Raw genomic sequence first — 24,322 nt, forward strand, 5'->3', positions numbered from 1 at the left:
GAAGAGTCAAATAATGTGTAGAAACCCTCCCTTTCTGTGAGTGCCTCATTCAGAAAGTCACAACAGCCACAGTCAAAGCCTTTATCTGACTGAGGTTTCAAGTTTTGTTTAACCTGATAACACACAAAACCCTGGCTCTTAAGAAAAATAACTTGCTACATAGTCCATCTCCCTGTGATGTTCTCCTCGTCTCTGTCTATGTTTGTATTTGCGCCAAGTTTGTGAGTTCTTGTGTTGTAGATTATAGTCATGCAGGGTTTTAATTGTAGTAGCAACTGGTGCATTGGAGGTGGAGTATTAGTGTTAGTGGTTATATTAGTGTTAGTGGATTAGTGGAATACCATTGTATATTTGTCTGCCATTCACACCTTACGTCAGGTGACCTGATAGGATGAGGCAAGATCTCACAGTGGTTTCACCCAAAATCTGTGGCGATAATGAACCAAACTTTCCCCCAAGCATTGGCTTATGTGACAAGGCGCATGATTAAGAGTAGGTCAACACCCATTAGGGTTTAAATACCTGTGATTCTCCAGCTTCTGGTTTTAGAACTGAAGAAGCATCTTGATGAGAGGTGTAGTGTCTTTACAAAACTTAAACTCTAGTCGCATTTTATATATGGGGCGACCGTGGCTCAGGGGGTTGGGAAGCGCATCTGTAACCGGAAGGTGGCCGGTTCAATCCCCGGGCTCTCTGTCCTGGTTGTTGTGTCCTTGGGCAAGACACTTTACCCTACCGCCTACTGGTGTTGGCCAGAGGGGCCGATGGCGCGATATGGCAGCCTCGCTTCTGTCAGTCTGCCCCAGGGCAGCTGTTCCTACAACTGTAGCTTGCCTCCACCAGTGTGTGAATGTGAGAGTGAATGAATAGTGGTATTGTAAAGCGCTATATAAATCCAATCCATCATTATTATATATATGTAATATATATTACATATAGACCCTCACATAATTCCTATATTTATATAATTCATATAATATTCAAGAACTTTATTCACAATACAACAATATACACAGTATACAGCGTAGCGAAATGCCCCCCATGGTGCATTTGTAAGAATATAAAAAAATATATCTCAAAGAGATCTAAATCTAGGAATTAAAAATAAATAATAACTTGCTAAATTTGGGTAAAATTAGGAGATAAAAAGGTACAATTACTAACTATACAATACTACAATAATAACTATACACTACTAACTATACAATAAAAAAAAAAGACACGACAGAGACAATACGAAGTGGATTGTGCAGTAGGTATTGAATACTAGGTTCAAGTCAGGATATTGTAGACAAGACATGTGCAAGATGGAAAATGTGCAAATCTAGTATATTTTATATGTGTGTTCTGTAACTATGTGACTGAGTGTGCAAATAAGCATATTGTTCCCAGGTCCAGGCTGTAGTGGGTTTGTGGACGTTTTTGTTGTTTTTCAGTCATTTGGTGAGTATTGTAAGGTGTTTGTAAAAGTCTTTGTGTATATCAGGAAGTTAGTTGAGAGCTCTGACTGCTCGGGGGAAGAAGCTCTTGCAGTGTCTGGCCATTACGGTTCTGATGCTGCAAACCGTCTGCCAGATGGAAAGAGGGAGAACAGTGCATGTGAGGGGTGGAAAGTGTCCTTCACTAAGCTGTTCAGACGTCGGATGATGTGTCTGTTGTAGAGTTGGGAGATGGATGGGAGAGGGCCTCCAATGATCCTCTCTGCTGTCCTCACTATCTGCTGCAGAAACTTCATTTCAGCAAAAATGCATTTCCCGTACCAGATAGTGATGTGGCAGAAGAGGATGTTCTCAGTGGTTCCATGGTAAAATGATATGAGGCCTTCTTCAGATTCCTAAGAAAGGGAAGACGTTGTTGGGCTTTCTTTGTGATGGTGGTGGTGTTCAGATTTCAGGAGGAGTCATCTGATATGTGCACACCCAGGAACTTCACACTGTGGACCATCTCAACAGCAGACTGTTGATGTGCAGTGGAGTGTGGGCCATTAAGCTCTTCCTGAAGTTAACAGCCATCTCTTTAGTCTTCTGAACATTTAGAGACAGGTTGTTATTCTGACACCAGTCCACCAGGTGTTGTACCTCCTCTCTGTATTCAGTCTGTGTTTATATGCCTGGAAGTGTTTGATGTAACTAAGAGAGGCCTTGTTTTCTACGTTGTCATGTCAAGCTCTTGCAGATGAAGTTCTATAGAGCACGGCAGAAAAATATATCCCTATTGCCAAAGGATGTACTGAAAGGTTTTACAGTTTTAACCACTGTAAATGCAAGATTGTTTAACTATCTTCTCTGGGCATCTGCTGGGTTTTGTGGTCACTGTTTCAGGCTAGAATCTGCTGATTGGACCAGCATGTGGTCCTACAGGTGGAGAAAGACAACAGTCTTTAAATGGACACGGCAGGGTTATTATGGGAAGTGTTTACATTTAGTATGTGCTGAGTAGGTAGAAGGGTGGTCAAGGGTCACGGGGATTCACAAATGAATGAGCTCTATGGTGGTGATGTCAGAACACTCGAGGAACATCTGTGGTGGGATGGGCCTCCTAGATAACAGTGCTATTATTCAAACTCTCATTCGACTTTCCTTTCATGTGGTCACTTTGTGTAAGAACCACAAAAGCATTGTTTAACAGTGATAATCCTGAGTGGCTAGAGGTCTCTCATTAGTCATGTATCTGTGGATCAGATTGATGTTCCATTCAAAGGTCAAAAAAGGAACAGAATCACATTTTATTAAAATGCCAGGATTGTTGTCTCTTCCTTTGTGTTCTTTGGTGAAGAAGCCCCCTTCTCAGATATCTCGAGTGTGAAGGTGCAGGTATTAATGTTTTATTCATTCTACAATTTTGAGAATGTAACTATACGATGCATGAATAGGCATAGACTATATACATAAGAAAAAGTACTATCCCTGTTCCGAAGCCCTGTTGCTATTCCTATACTGCAGATTTTAAATACTGTACAACTCAAAATGCAACTGCATGATGCTGCATGTCAGGAGTCGACAGGGGCAGGAAAACAGGGAACTTTGTAGAAACCTTCAGGGACTGGTGCAGTAGGAGCTGCCCCCACCTCAATACAGCTAAAACCAAGGAGATAGTGATGGCTTTTAGAAGATCTAGGCCATTCCAATCATCAATCTCCATACATGGGCAGGACACTGAGGTGGTGTACTCTTATAAATATCTGAAGGTCCTATTGAAAGACAAGCTTGACTGGGCCCAAGAGTACTGATTCTCTTTACAAGAAGGGGCAGTGACACCTCGTCTTCTTGCAGGTGCTGAGGTTCTTTGGTGTGTGATGAGATACTGAATATGCATTTGATCATACTGTGGTGGCCAGTGCTCTGTTTTAATGCTGCTGTGTGTTGGGGGTCCAGCTTAATGGTCAAAAACACAAAGCAACTGGGCAAGTTGGTGAAAAAAGCCACTGAACAAACTGAAATCTATAATGGACAATGTCAGACTCAAGTCCTTTTAAACATTATTTTATTAGTTTATTTATTTATGGTTATGACTGGAGAGATGTTTGTGCCTGGATGGAGCAGCCGGATGTTTGAATTTCCACTTGGGGATAAATAAAGTATCTATCCTAAGAGTTTGAAAGCACATGATCTATTCTCTGAACACAGATAAGTGCTGCCCCCTACTGATGAAAATGTCAAAATTTTAAAAAGCACACCAGTTCAAAAATACTGTATAATGACAACTTATCAAAAACATACTCCAAACACACTCCAAATGTTAAGTTTTAGATGATCATGACCATGATGATGAACAAAGCTCCAGAATCTATAGAGGAGTTTCTGGATGTAAAACCAACATTTGAAGACTTCACAGACTCTCATTAGACTATATCAGGCGCTCAACTTGTTTTTTGCTGCCCATATTGGACACCGAAAGCTAAGACAGGAAGTCTTGGGTTAGAGGTTTTATTTCTGGGGGTGGATTGCATATTACGTGAAAATTCAATAAATTCAACCACGCAAATGCAAAACTTGTGTGTCTTTTGACATCCCCCTGAATTCTTAGTAAATTGGCAAATCAGTATAAAGCAATATTGCAGAAGTTTTACGTTTACATATTTTTTTGCATATTCACAGTATTACATGTATACTCATGTACCAATGTGTGGAAAAAGAAGAAAGAAGAAAACTTAATTTCTAGTGAATTAAAGGTGAAAGAAGTGCATAGCAAAATAAGACGATTACCAAGGACGCAGACATGCACACGGTAACTAAGCATCAAACAGGAAATACTAAGTTTAGAGTTTTTTTGCCCTTGTTTGAAACTTCTAACAAGGAATTCCAAACAAGGGCATTTTCTCTGATAAAAACACGTTACACAATAAAACAGAGGCAATGATAAGTTTCCATTTTGTGGGAAAAACCCCCAAATTAACAGTTTTGAACTTTGATGGTTAAATGCAACATGGAGTGAAAGATAGCACTAAAATGGAAACTGAGCTCCTTATCTGATGGGGCTCTGGTGACTGTAGTAATGTAGACAATGTATTTTGCACGTGCAAAAAAAAAAAAAAAAAAAAAATTAATAAGAAAAAAAAAACCCAGTTTAAAGTTTAAATTATCTACATTTTCTGCCAAAGGATCAAATTAGACTAAGTGACTTTTACATAAAGTGCCTGGTATAATGTTTCCTGTCTGACATTTACCTGAGAGATCTGTCAAAAATGGTTTAGAAGACAACCTGTTGTCATCTTATTCATGTAGATCGCCACAGGCAGATAGTGTGTGTGGGTTTGCCCACTTCCCTTGAGCTGAACAATTTGCTAATAAAGAACCAGCAACACAGCTCTGCACAACCATTTCACAAGGACTTTAACCACATCTCTGAGCAAAAACAACACTCCTGACAAGGTGTTCAACTGGTGCACATCACAAAGGAACGATGGAGCAACAACTTTTCATACTTTTTGTTTTGAAGTGTTTTGGTCTCACCAATCAAGCTGTGAAAGGAACAGAGGTAATCAGTGGATATCTTTGACATTGGTGCACTTGTTGTGAATGTGAGCAAAAGAAAAGGGGACTATGGATGTGTGTTAGACTAAGAAATGATTTTTGGGTTCTTGCAAAATTTCTTTCTAAATATTAGGACACAATGATGACTGCAAATTGCTGCTTTACTGTTTACTTGTCTTCATCTTAGTACTACCCACTAAAATAGTTGGGGTAATATTGCACAATCTACTTGGCACTGTACTACTTCTACCTGTATCCTAGTATTTACACATTGTTATGTTTTGCCCCCCTGCAGAGCTTCACCAATTTGGGGAATCTCAGTTTAAATTACAGTGGTGACTATGAATACGAAAACAACTCTCCCTGCAAAGAAACATTGCCTGGATTTAACAACATGGGGATGACCGTCGTCTTCATTATTGTGTTTGTTTTCGCCATCGTAGGTAACAGTGTTGTTGTCTTTGTCGTTTTCAATATGAAGAAAAGTAAAACCAGCACTGACATCTACCTGATGCACCTGGCGATCGCAGACCTGCTCTTCTGTCTTACCCTGCCGTTCTGGGCTGTGAAATGTAATGCTGGCTGGATCTTTGGAACCTTCCTGTGCAAACTCCTCTCAGGCTTTCAGGAGGCATCTGCATACAGTGGCGTATTCCTGCTGGCATGCATCAGTGTGGACAGATACTTTGCCATTGTCAGAGCTACGCGCGTCCTGTCCTCCCATCACCTGCTGGTCAAAGTTATTTGCAGTATTGTGTGGCTGGTGGCTGTAATGTTGTCCTTACCTGTGGTGATTAAGAGGGAGAGCATGTATACTGAATTTGGAGTGTTCATTTGCCATGAAAACATTACTGGTGAAAGCACCGATCGCTGGCGAGTGACTCTACGTGTTCTGCGGCATACACTGGGCTTCTTCCTGCCTCTGGTGGTCATGGCTGTCTGCTATGGCTGGACTGTGGTGACTCTGTTTCACACACGCAACCAACAAAAGCACAAAGCTATGCGCGTCATCTTGGCCGTTGTGCTGGCATTCATTCTGTGCTGGCTGCCTTATAATGTCACTGTACTGATTGACACACTCATACAGGGAGGATCTCTGGAACTGACTACATGTGAAACTCATTACACAGTGATTGCCATGCTGAATGTCACCGAAATTCTGGCCTTCACGCACTGTGCAGTGAATCCGGTGCTGTACGCCTTTGTTGGGCAGAAATTCCGTAACCAGCTGCTCTCAGTTCTTAACAGACACGGCCTCATCAGCAAGAGGCTCCAGATGGCTTACAGGAAGGGCTCTGCTGGCAGTGTAGGCAGCTTAAGATCCAGAAACACCTCAGTCACAATGTAAAAAAGCCCTGATGGATGATTATTTACAGGCTCAGGTGGTGGTCATTTTTTAAAATGCATCTTCAACTGGTCAAATGTCCTCAGAGTACAATGTACTAAAGATCCAGAAAGTACATTGATGCAAACCACATATACACCATCACCCCTAAATAGCAAATTCAGAGAAAGTTATAAGTAGATGTGTCACATTTTTTACTCCATAACTGCTTTTGCTCGTCGTGTGAATTTCCAGGAACAGATATCGGGGGAGCAGATTGTCTTTTTCTTTTTTTTGCTGTGATTGAAAAGGTAGCAGAAAGCAGCATCGCTTGGCTTAAGATAAAATAGAAAACAGGAGAAAACATCTGTGTAGAACGGAATCTGGTGGTAAAAATAGTAATATGCAGGTGTTTCTGGATGTTAGCATTTCACACAGCCAGTTCAGCTGTTTCCTTTGGTTAACAGGAGGATTTTGTTTTCTAAATTACTGGTCAGTATTTCTCAGTGTAACTCATTCCATTCTATTACTAGAATTTCCAAACAATACCCAAAATGATCTTGGTTCATTAGTAGCAATGTTGCTACCAGATTTGAAATAAAATAGTCAGTTCAGTGCCTCACCTGGATCTCTCATGGTGTAATGTATGGTGTAACTTTTGAAGTATTATTTCAGCATGAATATTGATTACTGAATCTAAGCAGTGAAACATTCAGAGAAAAAGAATGCAGGTGTTCAAGTTAAAAAGAGAATCAGATAACATGGTTAGCACTGTCATATAGCAAGAGAGTTCTGAGAAAGAAAGTCAGGGCCTTCCTGTGTGGAGCTTGCCTTGTCTGCCAGGGTTTCCTCTAGACACACTGGCTTTCTCCCACAGATATGCATGTTAACTTGTGCTGTAAATCACTTTAAGTGCTTAATAAAACTATAAAAGTGGCATAGAAATGTTAGTTTGACAGGTTTTGTGCTGTGAGCATTCACAAAAATATTGTTGCTGTATATTTTCTAATGAAGCTTTAGTGTGTTTGTTCATTAAGAATAAAAAACATTTAAAAATCCAGTTTTTATGTGATATTATGCACATTATTCTGAGGCTGTCCAGTAAATATTTTTTACCTTATTCTACGCAGTAGTGGAGAAAAAAGTCTCAGTCTGATATTATCTTTCACACAGGAAGAAGCAGTGGTGAAATCTGCCTTCTGTTTAAAAAACAAGCTGTGTTTGTTTCTCTGATGAAAAGGTTTCATTTAGGTAACAGAAACTCTGTAGAAACTGATAGTTTGTGTTGTAATCAGTGCTAAGATACTGTTGTGTCCAAGAAGCTGTTTCTTGCATGATCAAACCAATGTGTATTTCTTTGACTCTGTTTTTTACCTGAAGGTGTGCAGTGATGTGTGAATGAGTCTGCAAAGTGTTGCTTCAAAATTAAAACTGCATGATATACGTGCACCGCACTGTGCTTCAAAATTAAATGTCTCCATTATGCAAGCTTATTCTTGTATTACTACTAAACATGTGTTTAGGAAAATGTGGTATATCCAGATTTGTTTCTATTCAAGCATATTTGTCAAATTCCGTCTGCAGCTAAACTCGAATAAACGTCGTCTCACACTTTGTGGTAGTCTGGCCATTTCCCTGTTTCCGGTTCTGCGTCTTGATGAATGAACAAGCTCTCTAAGAGGTATTTTTACCCGAACAATCATCTTTTGCATAACCTAATAAGGTGACTAAATCGACGTTTGACATTTGAGAATATTACAAAGGAAAGTACAGCACTGTGGCAGAAAATCTTTTTGAAATTCCTAAAGATAGAGATCTTCCTCGAAGAGACAGATTTCAAAATGAAACTTTATCGCAGATCTCAGATATAATCTCAGGTATATCTCAGATATATATACGCCCCCACTACAGTCTCTACTCTATTGGAGTTTCGTAACAGAATCAATCACATGTAAACACACATGTGATGGTTTCAAAGCACCTTTTCCAAAAACATGTGCAGCGGGCCCACCAGCTGTTCTTCTAGGCTTTTCTTCTAGGAGATGGAGCTGTATTTTGAGATAATCAACAGCATACAGCACTGCCAACTTTAACCCCTGAACAGCCTAATAATTAACTAAAAGTAACTAAAATGCATGTAAGGGCAGCAGTGCATCAAATATTCTGCTGGAATTAAAATACTGGCAATATTTTGACAGAAGACTTGCACATGAAGGTTAAGAAACAAAACTGATAAAAATGAACAAAGCTTCAAGGTTCAAGAGTTCAACCAGCTTTTACAGGTGCTTCCTCACTTTCAGAGCTCTTAGATGTAATCAACGCTTCCTTTAGTTAATAGAACAGATGCATATACCCCTGAACTTACACAGAAAAAGCATTTCCTAATAACAAATGTGTGGATCATCATGACACTAGAGGTTAACACAGATAAGCAGGAACTTAAAGTGGCTGCAGTAAAAGGCTGAATGGGAGGAAGTTGCATATTTTAATCTCAAGACAATAAACACAGCATTTGGTGACGTGCATGTTCTAGACTCCAGGCACTCATTGTTAGCAAAGGATTTTAATCCAAGGATTAAAAAAATACAGTTGTTTGAGCCTCTAAAGATGACGTGTGTGTGTGTTTGTGTGTGTCTGTGGGGGGTAAAAATTGCACAATACTTAATACAATCATTTTAGTAAAACTATTAAATGAACTTCAATCATATCTTGATTTTTTTGTTAGACTTAAAACACCCTGTGGTGATGCACAGAGGCAAGACTGCACAAAAAGCATATTTCTGGAGCTGGAGCTGAATATACTTTGTGGTAAAAGGAATTACCACAAGAACACACCCACGCACACACACAGGCTGCACAGTTGTGACCTTAGTCACAGAGAAGCAGAATGAAAAAGGAGAAGGAGGATGTCCCATATTAGGACATTTTTCACGCCAGTGGTGAGGCATCGTTTCCATATTTAGAGGAATTTATTTTTGCTTATCTGCGTAATAATTTTAAATCGATATTGCGTGACATTTTGTTTTTAGTCAGCCTCTGCAACATAGTCAAAAACACCATGAAAACAGTCACTTCAAAACACAGGTGTACGCTAATCACAGAAAACACACTGACGCATCGTAAAATGAACCCCTTACACTCTGAATCCCACACAACTTGTTTGAAAGCAAAACAAAATACAAACAAAACATCATTGCATTTTATTCCACTATGTTAATACTATAAATAAAAACATTTGCTGCTCAAATCAACACACAAAAGCTCATCAGCATGCAGGAAATTAGCTGTTTAAGTGTTAAAATGTCTGAGGGGAGGAGTACCAGACCCCTAGAATGTTGTGCTAAAATATTAACTATTAACTATTAACTACTGGGCTATTTCTAGTGTATTGATATGTGAGCTGTCCTTCACGGGTGGCCCTGTTTCCAGGACACGTTGATGTGCTATTTTTTGATGTGATATATATATATAATTATATATCTATATTTTAACTAAAAAGAAAACTTGAAAATTGCAAGTAATGTCAGGAATACAAAACAAACAAAATAATGAGATGTACAAGAAAAAGAAGCTAAAAGGAAGATGGAGGTATGTGTTCACTGTGAGATTTGTTGCAATGCAGTGTTTTTAATAAATAAAATAAATAAATAAATAAATAAATAAATAAAAAGAATAATTTTATCTGGTGATTAATCATTTGCATCAAAAAAAACAAAACAAAAAACAACAGAACTTTTGTCCGACTATAAAATCCAACCTTCTTTTCATGTGTTATGCCAAGTATTGCGCAAAAATCTTGAGCCACCAGTTGTTTCTTTATATTTTATTCCCAAGAAGCCAGACTTTCTTATCATTTTTTTACAGTGCTCAGTAGTTGATGTTGGTCTTTCAAAGTTCTTTGCTGGAGATTGGAGATTTTAAATAACATTTAGGTACATTGTTACTAGCAGGTTGTCAGAAAAATAAATATTTTGCCCATTTCGTTATCTGAATCTATAAAAAATGCCAAAGATATCACAGTTCAACAGACATAAAACAGCATTTTTTCACCAATAAAGTCCTAAAGAGCTATTAGCTGAATCGTTGTCATACCTCAGCATGGTGTGCAATGTGTCTCAGTTATGTGCAGTAACTGAAACCGATGATCTTAAGAAATAAGGAAAACACACTGCCAATTCAGTAGTGTTTTCATGGATGGGCTTAACCAGAGCCTGGGCCTCTACGTTATTGAAGCAGAAAAGGATCATCCTTACAGAGAACAGAACAAAAGGCAGAAACAAAGAAAGAGCTCTGAATGTCCTTCAGAAGAACCCTGGAGAACTACTGCTCAAGATACTTAAAGAAAAGAAAAGAAAAGATCGGACTCTTGAATTTTATGTTTGCTATAATTGTACAAACTCTATTTTTGCATGACAGACTTTATGTCCAGGTCTGTTTACGTGGAAATAAAGTCTTGAACGATATATAATATATCGTTAACTTTTGCTCCGATCCTACGATCTAAACACATCTGGTACCTGTGCTGCTATTTCCGGAGTGGGCGGGGAGAAGCCTGCGCGTAGGCCGACTCCATGTTACCATAGTAACAGCATAGCCGCAGCTCATCTGTTGGTTGTCCGCAGTAGCTGTGGAAAAACTGCGTTAAAGTGGCTGCTGGGCCATTTTTAAGCGCCGCGGAGCTGCAGGGAGCATCTCAGGACCGGGCAGGTAACATGGAGCTGTAATGGTGGATCGTATTCCACCAGATAGCGTTTGAGGTCATGCTTTCACAGCGCAGAAGATAACGTTAGCGGTCAGACCCACAAATTGTGATCAAGCCTGCAGCAGAGTGCGTTACGATTGGAGTAAGACTTCCGCTTTATTTTCAAAATAAAACTACGTTCAATTCAATTCAATTTTATTTATATAGCGCCAAATCACAACAACAGTCGCCCCAAGGCGCTTTATATTGTACAGTATATCCTATAATAATAGATACAGAGAAAAATCCAACAATTTTATGACCCATATGATAAAATTTACACGCCAATATTTTTCTCATATTACTGTGAAATCAGAAATTGCGTCAAGCTGTAAATTAAAAAAGCACAAAAGTGTACATTATTTGTTGAATTGTGTTTCTTATTTAATAAGCACTCCTTTTAGAGAATAGTTGATGACGAGCCTGAGGTAGAAAAAGTCTCTTACGAGAACTAACCTTAATATAATAAGTTATATAACGTGTCTAGATAGAGTTATAGTGTTATTTTCTAGGAATTTCATTTTTTTTTCATTTTATAATGCTAGTCACAATAATAATTATTATAAGAAGAGCGTAATTAATGACTTATTAATAGCTTCTCTGTAATTATCACACTCTGAAAAGGCCTGCAGGTGGGCTCCTCGATCTAATCCTCAGTACACACTGTAATAGTTGCACATCCTTAATATCTGCACAACCTGTGCAGTGTGAACAACACAGTTTGCAGTACAATTTCAAGCATATATATTTAATTTGTGTTATATACTGGGATACTGGGAGCTATACTATTTTATAACTTTATAATATATTAAATTATTTAATTTAGTTTAGACAGTTACTGTTCTTCCTTCTTCGAGTAACTATAACCACACAATTTCCTCAAGGTTTAATAAAGTATTCTGATTCTGATTCTCTTTGAGGTTTGACGCCTGTTTTTCCACTTTTACTTTGAAAGAACACCCCCGAAACCGGAAGTTTAGATGCCACAAAGCGTAACATTTTAGCTGCGCTCTTTAGCCGTGTTTCTGTCACAGTTATAACTCGCTGTTAATACTCTAACGTCGTAGCTGTAGTTGCTGTAATGAAGTAGCCGGGGGGGATTCATGCCGGCGGGCGAAGAGCCGCAGAGATACGAGCATTGTTAGCTTTCATTTCTTTAATAGCAGCTGAGGTTAGCACAGGGTGTTAGCTGCCCTCGGTTTCGGTTCACGCTGTAGTTTGGTTCTCCAGCAGGTTCTGAAGGACTCACGATGTCTAATGATCTCGCTGGAGTGTGGGAGGTGGCGCTGAGTGATGGAGTCCACAGAATCGAGTTTGAACACGGGACCACCACCGGAAAGAGGGTCATCTACGTGGATGGAAAGGTGTGCAGTCATACTGTTAGCCGGGGAAACACTGGAGGTGTTTTACTGGACTAATCTTATTTATTTATTTATTTGAGTCGGTGTTTCTGAGGTCAGCTTCATCAGCTCCTGTGATTGTCTGATTTATGCTCCAGGAGGTCCTGAGACGGGACTGGATGTTCAAACTGGTGGGGAAGGAAACTTTCAGCGTGGGCAGTTCAGACACCAAAGCCACCATCAATATAGATGCAGTCAGTGGCTTTGCCTATGAGTACACCCTGGAGATCAACGGGAAGAGCCTGAAGAAGTACATGGAGAACAGGTCAAAGGTCACCAGCACCTGGTTGCTCAACTTAGATGGCATTGACTGCAGAGTGGTCCTGGGTGAGCTCCTCTCAGTGTTTGTATCATTCAGCTCTTGTCCTTTTACTTCTTTTACTGTGACAGCTTATAATTATGATTTTTTTATTCATACAGAAAAGCTCTATATTCAAGACTCTGCAAAATTATGCAAAAAAAAAAACAAACTCCCAACAACCCAAAACATGACCTCATAGGAGAAAAGATGCAACTTATTTTATAGCTTAAATAGGTTATAAAATACAAATATATATCCAAGATACATAAAGCTTTAATTCATCGACATAGTCAGTCAGGATAGATATAGATCTGATATTTAGCACAGTGTGATTTATGCCTCTTCACAGCCACCCTCTAATATTATACAGTAGCTGAGCCTAAGCTCCTTAACTACTCTAAGCTTGGACCATATACAGCCGTGTCTGTGATCTGGGCGAGTTAATCCTTCATATAATTGTACTGCTTACAGTGGATCAAGTGGCAAACTGCCTTGAAAGCACATGTCGCAAATAACCACTGTGCATTGTCTGCATTTGTAACAGAGATATCCCAGCTGGGAAAGAATGGAAATATTTAACTAAACTTTATATTAAAAACAATCTCTGTGGTTTGTCTTTCACTGTATATAGTACATTTTGTACTGTGTTTTATCCAGCATGTCTTGTTCAACCATTCACACACATTCATACAAGCACTTCTACGCCTAAGTGCTTTCCATCTAACAGTCACACTCTGATGAGCACATCGAAGAGCAACTTGGGGTTAAGTATCATGCCTAAGAATGCTTTGGCATGTAGACTGAGACAGACAGGAAAATGTAAATTAATCCATAAACACTTTGTTCAAAGGATTCGGGCCAGAAACAGTAAATACAACTTTTATTAAAAGCCAGGTTATCATGTTAAATATCCATTACACTGATGTTGATCAAGATAACTGTGGTTGTGATTTTTGCTGTAACTGAGCAGCCTGAATTTGGTTCTTGTTGAGAAACAGAAACAAACAAAGACTTGATTTATAGTAGCCAAACAGAGCTCAGCAACTCTTTGGAATAATATACAGCATGAACAGTATATTAGATTAGCATAAAGATAATATCTCTGTGAAATGAACTCTAATAGGCTGTAATTGTGTGTAATTACTCATTTACTCAGTATGTAGTAGCCAGTGTTCTGCCATTGGAGGCATTTTCCATTTTTCTTGTCTTTATAACTCAGTCAGTGCATAGACTCATGTGGTCCTGCAGGTCTGAAGTCTTTTCTCTTCCCTGCCTTCAGTGAAAGTAACTGTATTAGCTCTGTTTAGTGTTTCACTGCAGAGAGCAGATGAATGCAGATAAAGATGAAGGCAAACAAGGGCGTTGCTCAGATCAGACGTTGCATCGCCTTTCAGTCACAAAGTTAATGCTGTGGCTCTTTAACAAATGCCAGCTGTGGTTTTATAATGTCAAGCGGAGAATTCTGTGCTGGTGCAGACCATAAATCTGGCTCTTAGTTTGCAGAAACCACCTACAAGTGATTGAATACGCAGAATAGATATGAGTCAGGCTAGGACTGGAAACCACAAGACAGTCAGATAAACTTTCTCATTCCAGCACCTAGCAACGTTACACCTAAAGTTAAAGCTAGTCACTAACCTGCTCTCACTGGCTCAGCAGCTGTGTGTTGGCCAGTTTACTTACATTTTTTTAATTGCTTATCTGGTAAATATTGATTAAACAATCTCTGTCTTTTTGCTTTCAGAGAAAGACACCATGGATGTGTGGTGTAACGGACAGAAGATTGAGACTGCAGTAAGTAAAACACCAGTGACATAATACAGGTTTTTATTAGAGCAGCACTTCCCTTAGTAACAGACAACTAGGGGTCTGTGACCCAGGGACCCTGCAAGAGAGATGGTATAAATCATAGATTAAGTAAAGAGTGCTTATGTTGATGGGGGCCATTCACATTAAGGATTAGGGTGTGTGTACTTGTTTTGTGTATTAAAACTTGTTTTGGATATTGTCTTTGTGTTCGACTATGTAATTTTATCTGGGATGTTTGTCTTATTATAGTAAATACAATTGTAATATCATAAGTTGTTTACTGATGATTGTTTGTGTATTCCTGGTTGTTGTATTATGTCCTCATTGCCTTTGAATAGAAATTGATTGGTTGCTTGTGTGGTGCGGTGCATTGTTTTCTTTTGGGATATCATATTGGATCATTATTTTCGTTTGGAACAGGACGCTTCCTTTCTTAGTTGACGCTTTTGCGATTTGCGCCTGCAGGGTGAGTTCGTGGACGACGGCACGGAGACGCACTTCACACTCGGAGACCACAACTGCTGCGTGAAAGCTGTGAGCAGCGGGAAGAGACGAGACGGGATCATTCACACGCTGCTCGTGGACGGCACGGAGATCGCTGAATGCACAGAGTGAGCGTGACTGCGCCTGGATGAAAGCAGAGATCCGCTTTTGTATCTGTGACGCTGAGTGAGGGCGTGAGGTGATTTAAAGCTGATAAAGTCAGGGACCAACTGAGAGAAACAGTGCATTGCTGGCTATAGTGTGCGGGGTATGTTAGCCATATATATACTGGTGAAAGCTGTCCTGTAAATAGCATAGCTGAAGACAGAAGCTAAGTTTGAGCAGTTTTAAAAGACCGAGGGCAGCTACTAATGCCAGAAACAAGCATTTACTGTCTCCAAATGTTCACACTGGATATTTGATGTGTACACTGGTACTTTATATTCACATGAACACTATTAATCTCAGTAATATAATCAACATGGGAGTCCAGATGTGCCACATTATTCTCTCTCAGCCAGGGTTTTAACACGAGCAGCTGCTTTTGAAGAAGTACTGTATCACACAGCCAAACGTTACTAGTGAGCTGTCCCAGTAAACCCTAACCTCATTCTCTCTTACCTTTGTGCTAGCTTTCTTGTATTTTCAAATGTTGTGGAGTGGGAGGTTCAACAACAGGGTAACTTTATTCCTTGAATGTAGCAGTGGACTGGTTCCTGTTCTGGTGTTGGCCTGTTACATGCTTTGTGTTTTCATTGGTTAATTATATTGATATCAAGTGATTAGCTTCCAACGGCCTGCTGTTGATGTGTCAGAATATTTACAGGGTGCATTGTCCTCATTTTTCAGGTAGATATAAATCACTTACACAGCTGCAATGGATCACTCGCTGATGTCCAAACATACTTTAAAGACTTTCTGTTGTCTTTAGAAAAATCTGTAACTGTGTTGTGCTGTCAAATCATGCGGTAGTATCATAAAGTGTATGTAAAAGATGGACAAATGTCACCCACATTTGTCAAAGCCACATTTTTGGACCCTTCAGCTGTCCACTGTGACCCTCTTAGGTTTTTTAAACCAGATGTCACAGAAGCGGGGTCGATCTGTCATTTCCCCCATTATCGTCTTTCTGAACATCATGTATTAGATATGATGTAAATGTAGTGATTGATACCACTGATTAATTAATGAAGTGTTTACCGAGGTCACAGCTCAAATTACAGAGGGCTCCTTTTCCACTGAGATCTATTGAGTGTTTTTTTTCCTGCTAACTACAAGTACAGAAGTCGCCCCCTGCTGGCTATTAGAAAGAATGCAAGGCATTGGCTTCATTTTACCAGTGTGGAAGCTATGGCCATTTTATACATGCAGTCTATGGATAATGCAGAACTTGAGCTAAACATTTTTATAAAATCATGGTTATTAAAGATTGAAGATTTCTCCAATGTATGTGAAACAAATGTTTGGTAAGAGACGTTCATTAAGGCTGCACTCACACTAAGAAAGCTGCGTCATGCCCAAGTATGTTTGTTTCCCATTTTCCAGTTTGTTTTACCAGACTGCTGCATGCTCCACCCCGGCAGGGTTAAATGAACTGCCCCAGTCCAGGTTCAGTTGGACTCAACATGTGCATGTTATGTGACCACTAATCGTGCACAAGTACTTACATGTAACTCCGACAGTTGTTCAATGGCAGCTGCCTGTGTCAAAATCACTGTGTTCAGCATCTTGATGCATTCTCAATCATCCAGGAAAGTAAATCTCCAAAAGGTGAGTCTGTTCATCTGGACGTAGCGTTTTGTGGGACACACAAAACGCTACGTCCAGATGAACAGACTCACCTTTTGGAGACTGTGTTCAGCACTTCACAAATCTATAAGGCATACAAGGGGATGAAGTGTCAGCACTTTAAAATGAAACTAGATGCATAAAATCATGAACGTCACTGTAGACACAAACTGATGCACACTCTGAGCCCAGATTGTTAAGCACAGGGTGAGTGCAGGGTGAGTGATCGTTGGAGTGGTGACGAGGCAACAGCCATGATGTGTGTGAGTACATCCTCACTGTTAGAAATTGGAACCCAGATTTACTCAAACACTGAACCAGTCCAAACTGGGTTTAGGCATTAAAAAAAGTACTGTTGATATTTAGAAAGAGAGTGCAGTGACAAGACATGTAGGAGATTTTGAACTGAGATTTTTGACCCTGCTGCATATGTTACTATGAGTTCATTTTTCTAGGTGCAAAATATACAGAGAATTCTTAAAGCTCACAAATTGATTTACTAATATTTGCAACACAATTTATTGCTAATCGTGATAATAGAGCAGGGCGATATGACCAAAAATATTTATCACGATATACATTTGAAAATTTGCGATAACAATTTAACTGATGATATAACTGACACTAGACAAAATACTTTACGACTCCACAACTGTATTAGTGCAACCCCCCCCCCCCCCCCCCCCCCCAAAAAAAAAAACAACCATCAATGTATTTTCACTTAAACAAGCAGCTGTTTTTTATGTGCATTAAGTTTAACCAAAAGGCATTTCCAGTGGAAATTGGCCGACATATCCTCAGCATAACCATGTAGAATATCCACAAAACTTAAAAAGAGGTTATACACACACAATACGGTAATATTATGTTGAAGCACAGTATGTATCACTCCGCGAGGCTCCTGCCTACGAAAGCTGTAATGCTCTGACAATCCATCAAGCGGTGCGGCTTCGTAGCTTAGCATAGTCATACTGAAACATTTGACAGATTTTCGAGCGCCGTGTAGCACATAAAACCGTTTCGAGGTCAGTAAACACGACCAGAATTCATACATAAGGCACACGGGATTATAAGGGGCACTGTCGATTTTCAGAGAAATCAAAGAATTGATTTTAAGTGTGCCGTATTTTCCAAAAAACACGGTAATAACGACGGCCCGCTAGCATGCTCTACCAAAAATAGTGCTTTGTTGTGTATCTGACGGACGAAAGCTAAACCAGTTCCACACCACTGAAGTTGCAGCATTTTTACAAACCAATTCTGGTTCATCCGTTTCATTCGCCCTTCTAATTCTCCGTCGCCGAAATGCTTTTTACGCCATGTGCATATGAAAACAAAGGCACTGCGCATGCGCGTTTTACCCATATTCTATCGCGATATTTCATTTTCTTATCATTGCCCAACATTATACCGGTATTACCGTGAACGGTATGATATAGCCCAGCCCTACGTGATAATATTTAATGCAGAATAAAACATGAAAATGTTTCTAATTGTTATTTTTGTGCTTCATATTAAAATGAGCTGACTGTGTGTGTGTTTGGAAACAGCATACGTTTTGTAAATCATTGGTAAAGCTAACCACACCTTTGAGCTCACATGCTGTTTTGCCCTATTTAGTAAATCTGGCCAACTTAGCAAACTTCATCTGCTGATGTCTGTGAAACTGAACTGAAATGCAGCTAAAAGCTTTTGGACAAACGATTTGTTTTTCCTGTCAAACTGTTTCAAGGGTCAAAGGTCAATATCTTTCATGCTCAGTAGACTGTGATATTGTATAGTTATAATTACCTTCTCACTCTGTTTTTCATGTGTTGTGTATACAGGAATAATGTTTGTACATGTATTTCATTTTTTAAGTTGTTTAAATTTTATTTTATTTTATTAAATTTGTGTAGTTGATCAGGTTTTGTTATTGAGCTTTGAGTAAAAAAAATCTGGACACACTTAAAGCTTTGCTGTGTTTAATAGTTGTTTTTCCATATTTCACTAAATGTTGTTACAACAAAAATATAAAAACAAAACATAAAATAAGTCCAGATTCCTCAAACAAACAACAATTTTTATTTTTAATTTCATTTTGACATCAACATCAGGAAAACTGTAACTACTCATGTCCATTATGACTCATTCTCCCATTCATCACGGAGTTCACCACCACCATTATTTTATGGACAAGCAAAGCTAGATTAAAGTCTTTTCATATTTATTGTGGTATTTGCTGTTATAATCATGTCTAAATTTATGGAGTCATGAGATGTCACTTAACAAATGAACCCTTTCAATGTAAAAACTACAATGTTGTTGATATAAAACGCACATTATTAAGCTCAATCTTGATTTATAAACATATGATTGGTTCTACTCCTTGCAGTACTGCTATGATAAAATACATTTTGATAACTTGCTGCTGCCATTACTCAGCAATATATTATGAGAAAAACAAGCCCAGCCATTCCTTCAAATTTTGCTACTAATATCCATTATATTGAGTCTATAACTGATACAAACATTTCTTTTTTTCTAATGGTAAATATGCTCATACTGAATATCCTTGAGCTTGTCTTTTCTCACAGGTGATGATGTACTTGGGCATGGCTTGATAACTGCTAAATATGACAGAGATGTCAGACCCTCCATTCACACTGTCATACCTAACTTGTGGATCTGTCCCTTTAGCAGGTGGCAGAATGAGACCTCGCTGACCCTTGGTGGGTGCCCCTCTCAGCACGTCAGCCTCCACAAAGTACAAATACTTATCCTTTTCCTCCTTCCAAACTTCCATGGCCTCCTTCACTGTCCCAGCAAAGTAGATGCCTTCTCCATATTTTGGGTCTAGACCCAGACAGGAATAAATATGTTTTGTTTCTAGGTGTGTTTTTATGATATTATCTGTAGCTTTTATATATATAATGTTAACATACCTTCAGGTGGTGCACACTCTGCATGGAAACCAATCTGGCTAACCATCTCACAGAACTGTGCAGGTATGCGCTGAAACATTTTCTCAGAGGAGCACCCCAGCTGGTTTTTCTTGAGGTCAAACAGCTTCTTCAATGTTGAGTTTTCCACTTTATCCACCTAAAAATAAAACATTTCATTCTGAAATAAGGCACAAGGCTTATTTATATAGAATAAGAAAGTAATAAACAACCAAATCCCTAAGCTTAATAGTAACCCATGAAAAGTTGAGGAACATTTTATGAAACATAATTTACCTTTAATATCCACAGACCAAGATTTCTAAAAGCAGATATTCTCTCTTTGAACTCCCAGCTTGAGTTGTCCACTGTTTTTGTCTTTCTTTCTCTTTCACGAGGCACTTCAGCTAACAACTTGCACATTTCATCCTCCTCCTCTCTGACAAATTCCTCCTGGAGAGTGCAGAGCATGGCCTCCACCTGCAACGCAGCACCTACAACATCCTCAGCCGAATCCCCATCTACTGTTAGGCAGGCGTGACCCTTGGCCAAAAACTCTTCAAACTTAACACCCTTTCTGGTTAAACGAGAGAGCTGCAGGTATTCTCTTTCACCGAGGTGCTGGATGAAGTTGTTGTAGATAACCATGGGGCGAGGGGGCCTGAAGAGAAAGTGACTGAGCCATTTTTCAGCCTCACATAGTGATTCTTTAGAATAGCTTCTCAAACTGATCTGTGGAATTGGAGCTTTGTTGAATCTGAAGTCTTCTTTTTTATCATATGCTGGTGGAAAAGGCAAAAAGAAACATCATTACTCATACCGCTGGACTCTATGGAAACTCAAGCTTTGTTATATCCTACTTTTTTTAATACTTGTATCTTGACTAAGAAAGCTATTCATTTAGGACACATTCATTAGCCTTGCTGATACATAGCATTTCTGACCTTGCCTATGGGAGCTGAAGTGTTTCACTTCATCTTGTGTAATGCTGGTATGGGGTGTGTTATGCTGGAGAGACTTAATTTTTTCCTTGAAGGCCTGGAAAGAAAAGGGCATTATAAATATATTTCTTAGTATGCGACAATTTGCAAAACATTAATAGCATTTCTCTTTGCTTTTCTTGCAACTTGTGCCTAAAAATAATCAATGTTTAAAATATTACAGATCAGATATGGTAGCTGACATGGTAATTTGAATCTAAATTCTTGAAAACATTTTTGAAATACAACCTGAAATGTGCCATAGTCAGAAGGAAATATAACAAAATAAATGTCCATCTTCCCCCCAAAGTTTTTGGCAAACTCAACCACTGCCTCGGACATAATGCATGCAGCTTCTTTTTTAGTGAACCCAAGGTTTCCTGTGCCAATAGCAGGAAAGGCGACAGACTTGTGTTGACTTGCAGCTGCTGTCTGTAAGCATTTCAATACTGAATTGAAAAGAAACTGTAAAATAAATGGAGAGAAAGATGCAATTAGATTTGTGAGTCCAATGAGACTCCTTAACACTTTGGAGTGCATCATGATTACTATAATACACCAGACTTTCTATTTCCATCAAAATGATCCATAACATATCAACATACTTATAATGTACCTTGTGTGCTGCTTCTTGTCCATTATTAATGCAAAAGGTATGATACACCTCTCTACACCCCAAGTTGTAGGCTTTTGTGATGATGATATGTTTAGTCCGAGGAGCAATTTGTATTTCATCTTGCATTTTCTGACCAGCTTTCTTCAACAAAGCTTTAGAGACCTGACCGACTTTCAGGTCTCGTTCCAGTGATGTTGTGTTTACAATGACATCCGTCTGAAAGGATATAAAAGATGCTTAGAAATAAAAAATTATGTTAGAACAAAACTGTACAGTGGATTTTAGGTACTTTATATCTTCATAAATCCTAAAAATAGCTAACTCAAACTCAATATACAAGAAATGATTGGCATGAAGGTAACATAAACTTGTCATTCAACTAAAAAGTAAATAGCAATCAATAATAATGATTATTTTGAAGAAACAATACAGATTTGTACCTTCTGTTCTTCAATGTTATCACTCTTCAGTGCCAAAAGGACATTCCTAATCTGGATGGAAATGTCTGATGTTTTGGTAGCACCTCTGGTGTGGGTTCCTGGTGCCTGCCCTTGGGGTACTACCTGGTAGTGCTGGTGAGGGGCTAGAATCTTATGGCAGGCGTTCATCATTTCTGTGACCGTTGGCTCATCGTGGTTCACAAAGAGTATCTTTCGAGGAAGATGCCAGCGGGAAGAGGAGAATTCATAGTAGTCTCTCACAGTTGACACTATAGTTTCAGCACATTCTGACAGGGGGTAGTTGAACAACCCAGAGCTTATAGCTGGAATGGCAACAGTGTCCAGTTGATCTTTGTCAACTCTGTCAAGAATGCTCTTGATAGCCTGCTCCAACTGTCGTTTGGCTTGTGAAAATTCAAAATAAGTGGGCTTAATCGGCAGACATGGACCAACAGCATGAATTATCTTCTTGCAAGGCAGCAACCCAGCATTAGTAACAATTGCTTCTCCTGTTGGTATGGGACCATGTTTGTATGTGTAATTGTCACTCTCCATTTGGATTTGAGGACCACCAGCTTCACACAGAGCATATGCAAGTCCACCACCATGCTGAAGACTTGAGTTGGCTGCATTCACAACAGCATCCACTTTTAAAGTGGTGAGATCAGCCTTCAACACGGATACTTCAACACCTGCACGCAGCTTGACAGAAATCCTCTTCTCTGGGGCAACAGTCTGCCTCTTCTGCTGTCCAAAGCTCACATCACTCTCAAAATCCACACCTTCGAAGGTGGCCACACATCCGAATTTGCTATCAAGGATATGACTCAGAGCAGATCTACTTTGTTTTACAATGTTGAGTGAGGATTCATGAAGAGCAATATCTGATTTATGGGCCATGGTTCCTGAAGAGATCTACAGAAAAAGATTGTGTCAGTGAATCATAGAATGACAAGAATCATACCTCAGCATTTTGGAATGAATCAGGACCATATGCACGGAGTGAGCATAACTGACAACACCTTTAGCAAACAAATAATTTAAGCTGAAATATGTCTAAGACGTTTATACTGTTGTGGATTTAGTTAGTGCATTAGTATTATTGCACAATGTTGGTCTATCACGGGTTTAGACTATATTTTTAGTGTATGCACATATATATTACCACTCAGGACAGGGTAATTTAGAAATGTTCTTGTTTTTGAAGGAAAAGCACAGTTATTTTTATTCTAATACAAGAATGATTATAACTAATTACTTAATGGTCAACAGAGTCATTAGTTGGCCATTAAGTTGACTGATCAGTTAGGCTCATGTTGAGTCAAAAGGGATGTTATTGAGAATGTCTTCAAATCAAATAGTAATTGCAGAGGAGTTATTAATCAAACCAGAACACCATAAATTTTATTAATAAATTAAAGTATAGGAAAGTAGGCAAGAAATTGATTACTGCTTAAATAAAAACACATTAATCAGCATACTATTGTAATTTTATTACATTACTTTTACTATATTACAAAAGTACATACAATTTGTCTGTACAGTATATGTGGAGCCTGTGTGCAACTTTCATTTTCACTGGAAACACAACCACCAAAAACCCATTCACTCTAGGCTGCACACTTTGGGGTTAGTAGTAATGATAATACCCATATTTATTTAATACTTTCTACAGTGTCATCAAATCAAACATATTCTCCTTTGCGACGAACAATAACTTGAAATGAAGGGGCGTAGGTTTCCATAAATTGCTGTTATACCTTCACTACAGTAGAGGGAGACAAAGACGAACAAATGACACTCTGACTTAGGAAAAAAAATTACCAGAAACAACAGGTTACACACCTGCATACGTCAATATAAACTGTTTATTGTGCTTAAATAGCGCTTGAAGCTTGCTTTTTTTAAAATAAAAAAGTATTTTGATTAGTTTCTTAAAATGGCACCCTTACATGAAAAGAAGAAAATAAATATTTTATTGTTTCGCGTTTTTCCCCAGGCAGTTCAGTTTCATGCAAGTCTCTAGCGTTAGGAAAAGAAAAACATCATTGCTTTCTAGTCTAACGTTATACAAAATCTAAATTTATTATGTACGACAGTATAAATAAGGAAACTTTCTGACACTTAAAGTTTGTGTGACGTTTCGCGTGTCTGTCAATGTCGACTTTTATTCAGCGAAAACCCCGAAAAAGTTCACGAGTCAACAAAACACGTTGCTGGATGAAAATGACTAGCGAAACCTAATCGATTAATGATACACAAAAAATCCATTAATTTAAATAAATCATGATTTTAGTTTAAACAAATAAAGAACGTTAATTGCGCAGACACCAGATACTCACCGTCGCACACTTTCAGCTGGAAAGTACCGAGGTGAAGGAGAAAGCGAAAGAATGAAAAGAGGGCGCGGACGTCTCCAAACTGCTTCCGTGGGCTGCAGCCAAGTGTAAAAAGGTGCTTTTCAGCGCTTTCTCTGTAGCTGCACCCTGTTCTCAGCCAACCCTTCAAGGCCAATCTCAACACTACAACACGCCAATAAAAACTGC

The 24,322-nt window shown here is 38.9% G+C and overlaps 3 protein-coding genes across 5 annotated transcripts; 2 read left to right on the forward strand and 1 right to left on the reverse strand.

The window, feature by feature from the left end:
* The first annotated feature begins 4,858 nt into the window (after positions 1–4,858).
* cxcr2 (chemokine (C-X-C motif) receptor 2) lies at positions 4,859–7,894 on the forward strand. Its single transcript, XM_063498965.1, has 2 exons — positions 4,859–4,977; positions 5,269–7,894. Exons 1-2 carry the CDS (start codon positions 4,903–4,905, stop codon positions 6,319–6,321), a joined length of 1,128 nt encoding a protein of 375 aa, XP_063355035.1. The 5' UTR covers positions 4,859–4,902; the 3' UTR covers positions 6,322–7,894.
* Positions 7,895–10,850: 2,956 nt separating this feature from the next.
* On the forward strand, positions 10,851–16,813 carry LOC134645108 (fas apoptotic inhibitory molecule 1-like). Of its 3 annotated transcripts, none has more exons than XM_063498399.1 (5): positions 10,851–11,004; positions 12,272–12,402; positions 12,537–12,765; positions 14,484–14,533; positions 15,014–16,813. In XM_063498399.1, exons 2-5 carry the CDS (start codon positions 12,289–12,291, stop codon positions 15,161–15,163), a joined length of 543 nt encoding a protein of 180 aa, XP_063354469.1. In that variant the 5' UTR covers positions 10,851–11,004; positions 12,272–12,288; the 3' UTR covers positions 15,164–16,813. The 3 variants fall into 3 exon arrangements, with proteins under 3 accessions (XP_063354469.1, XP_063354468.1, XP_063354467.1); XM_063498398.1 differs by having other exon boundaries at positions 10,853–11,004; positions 12,269–12,402; positions 15,014–16,810; XM_063498397.1 differs by lacking the exon at positions 10,851–11,004 and having other exon boundaries at positions 12,016–12,402; positions 15,014–16,810.
* A 2,011-nt stretch (positions 16,814–18,824) lies between these two features.
* Positions 18,825–24,300, reverse strand: parp9 (poly(ADP-ribose) polymerase family member 9). Its single transcript, XM_063498396.1, has 8 exons — positions 24,119–24,300; positions 21,777–22,691; positions 21,337–21,552; positions 20,970–21,185; positions 20,685–20,778; positions 20,038–20,522; positions 19,744–19,900; positions 18,825–19,654 (listed from the first exon to the last, which is right to left on the reverse strand). Exons 2-8 carry the CDS (start codon positions 22,674–22,676, stop codon positions 19,359–19,361), a joined length of 2,364 nt encoding a protein of 787 aa, XP_063354466.1. The 5' UTR covers positions 22,677–22,691; positions 24,119–24,300; the 3' UTR covers positions 18,825–19,358.
* Between the last annotated feature and the right edge of the window lie 22 nt (positions 24,301–24,322).

Source organism: Pelmatolapia mariae, linkage group LG16_19, assembly GCF_036321145.2.
Source record: "Pelmatolapia mariae isolate MD_Pm_ZW linkage group LG16_19, Pm_UMD_F_2, whole genome shotgun sequence".
Classification (NCBI taxonomy): Eukaryota; Metazoa; Chordata; class Actinopteri; order Cichliformes; family Cichlidae; genus Pelmatolapia; species Pelmatolapia mariae.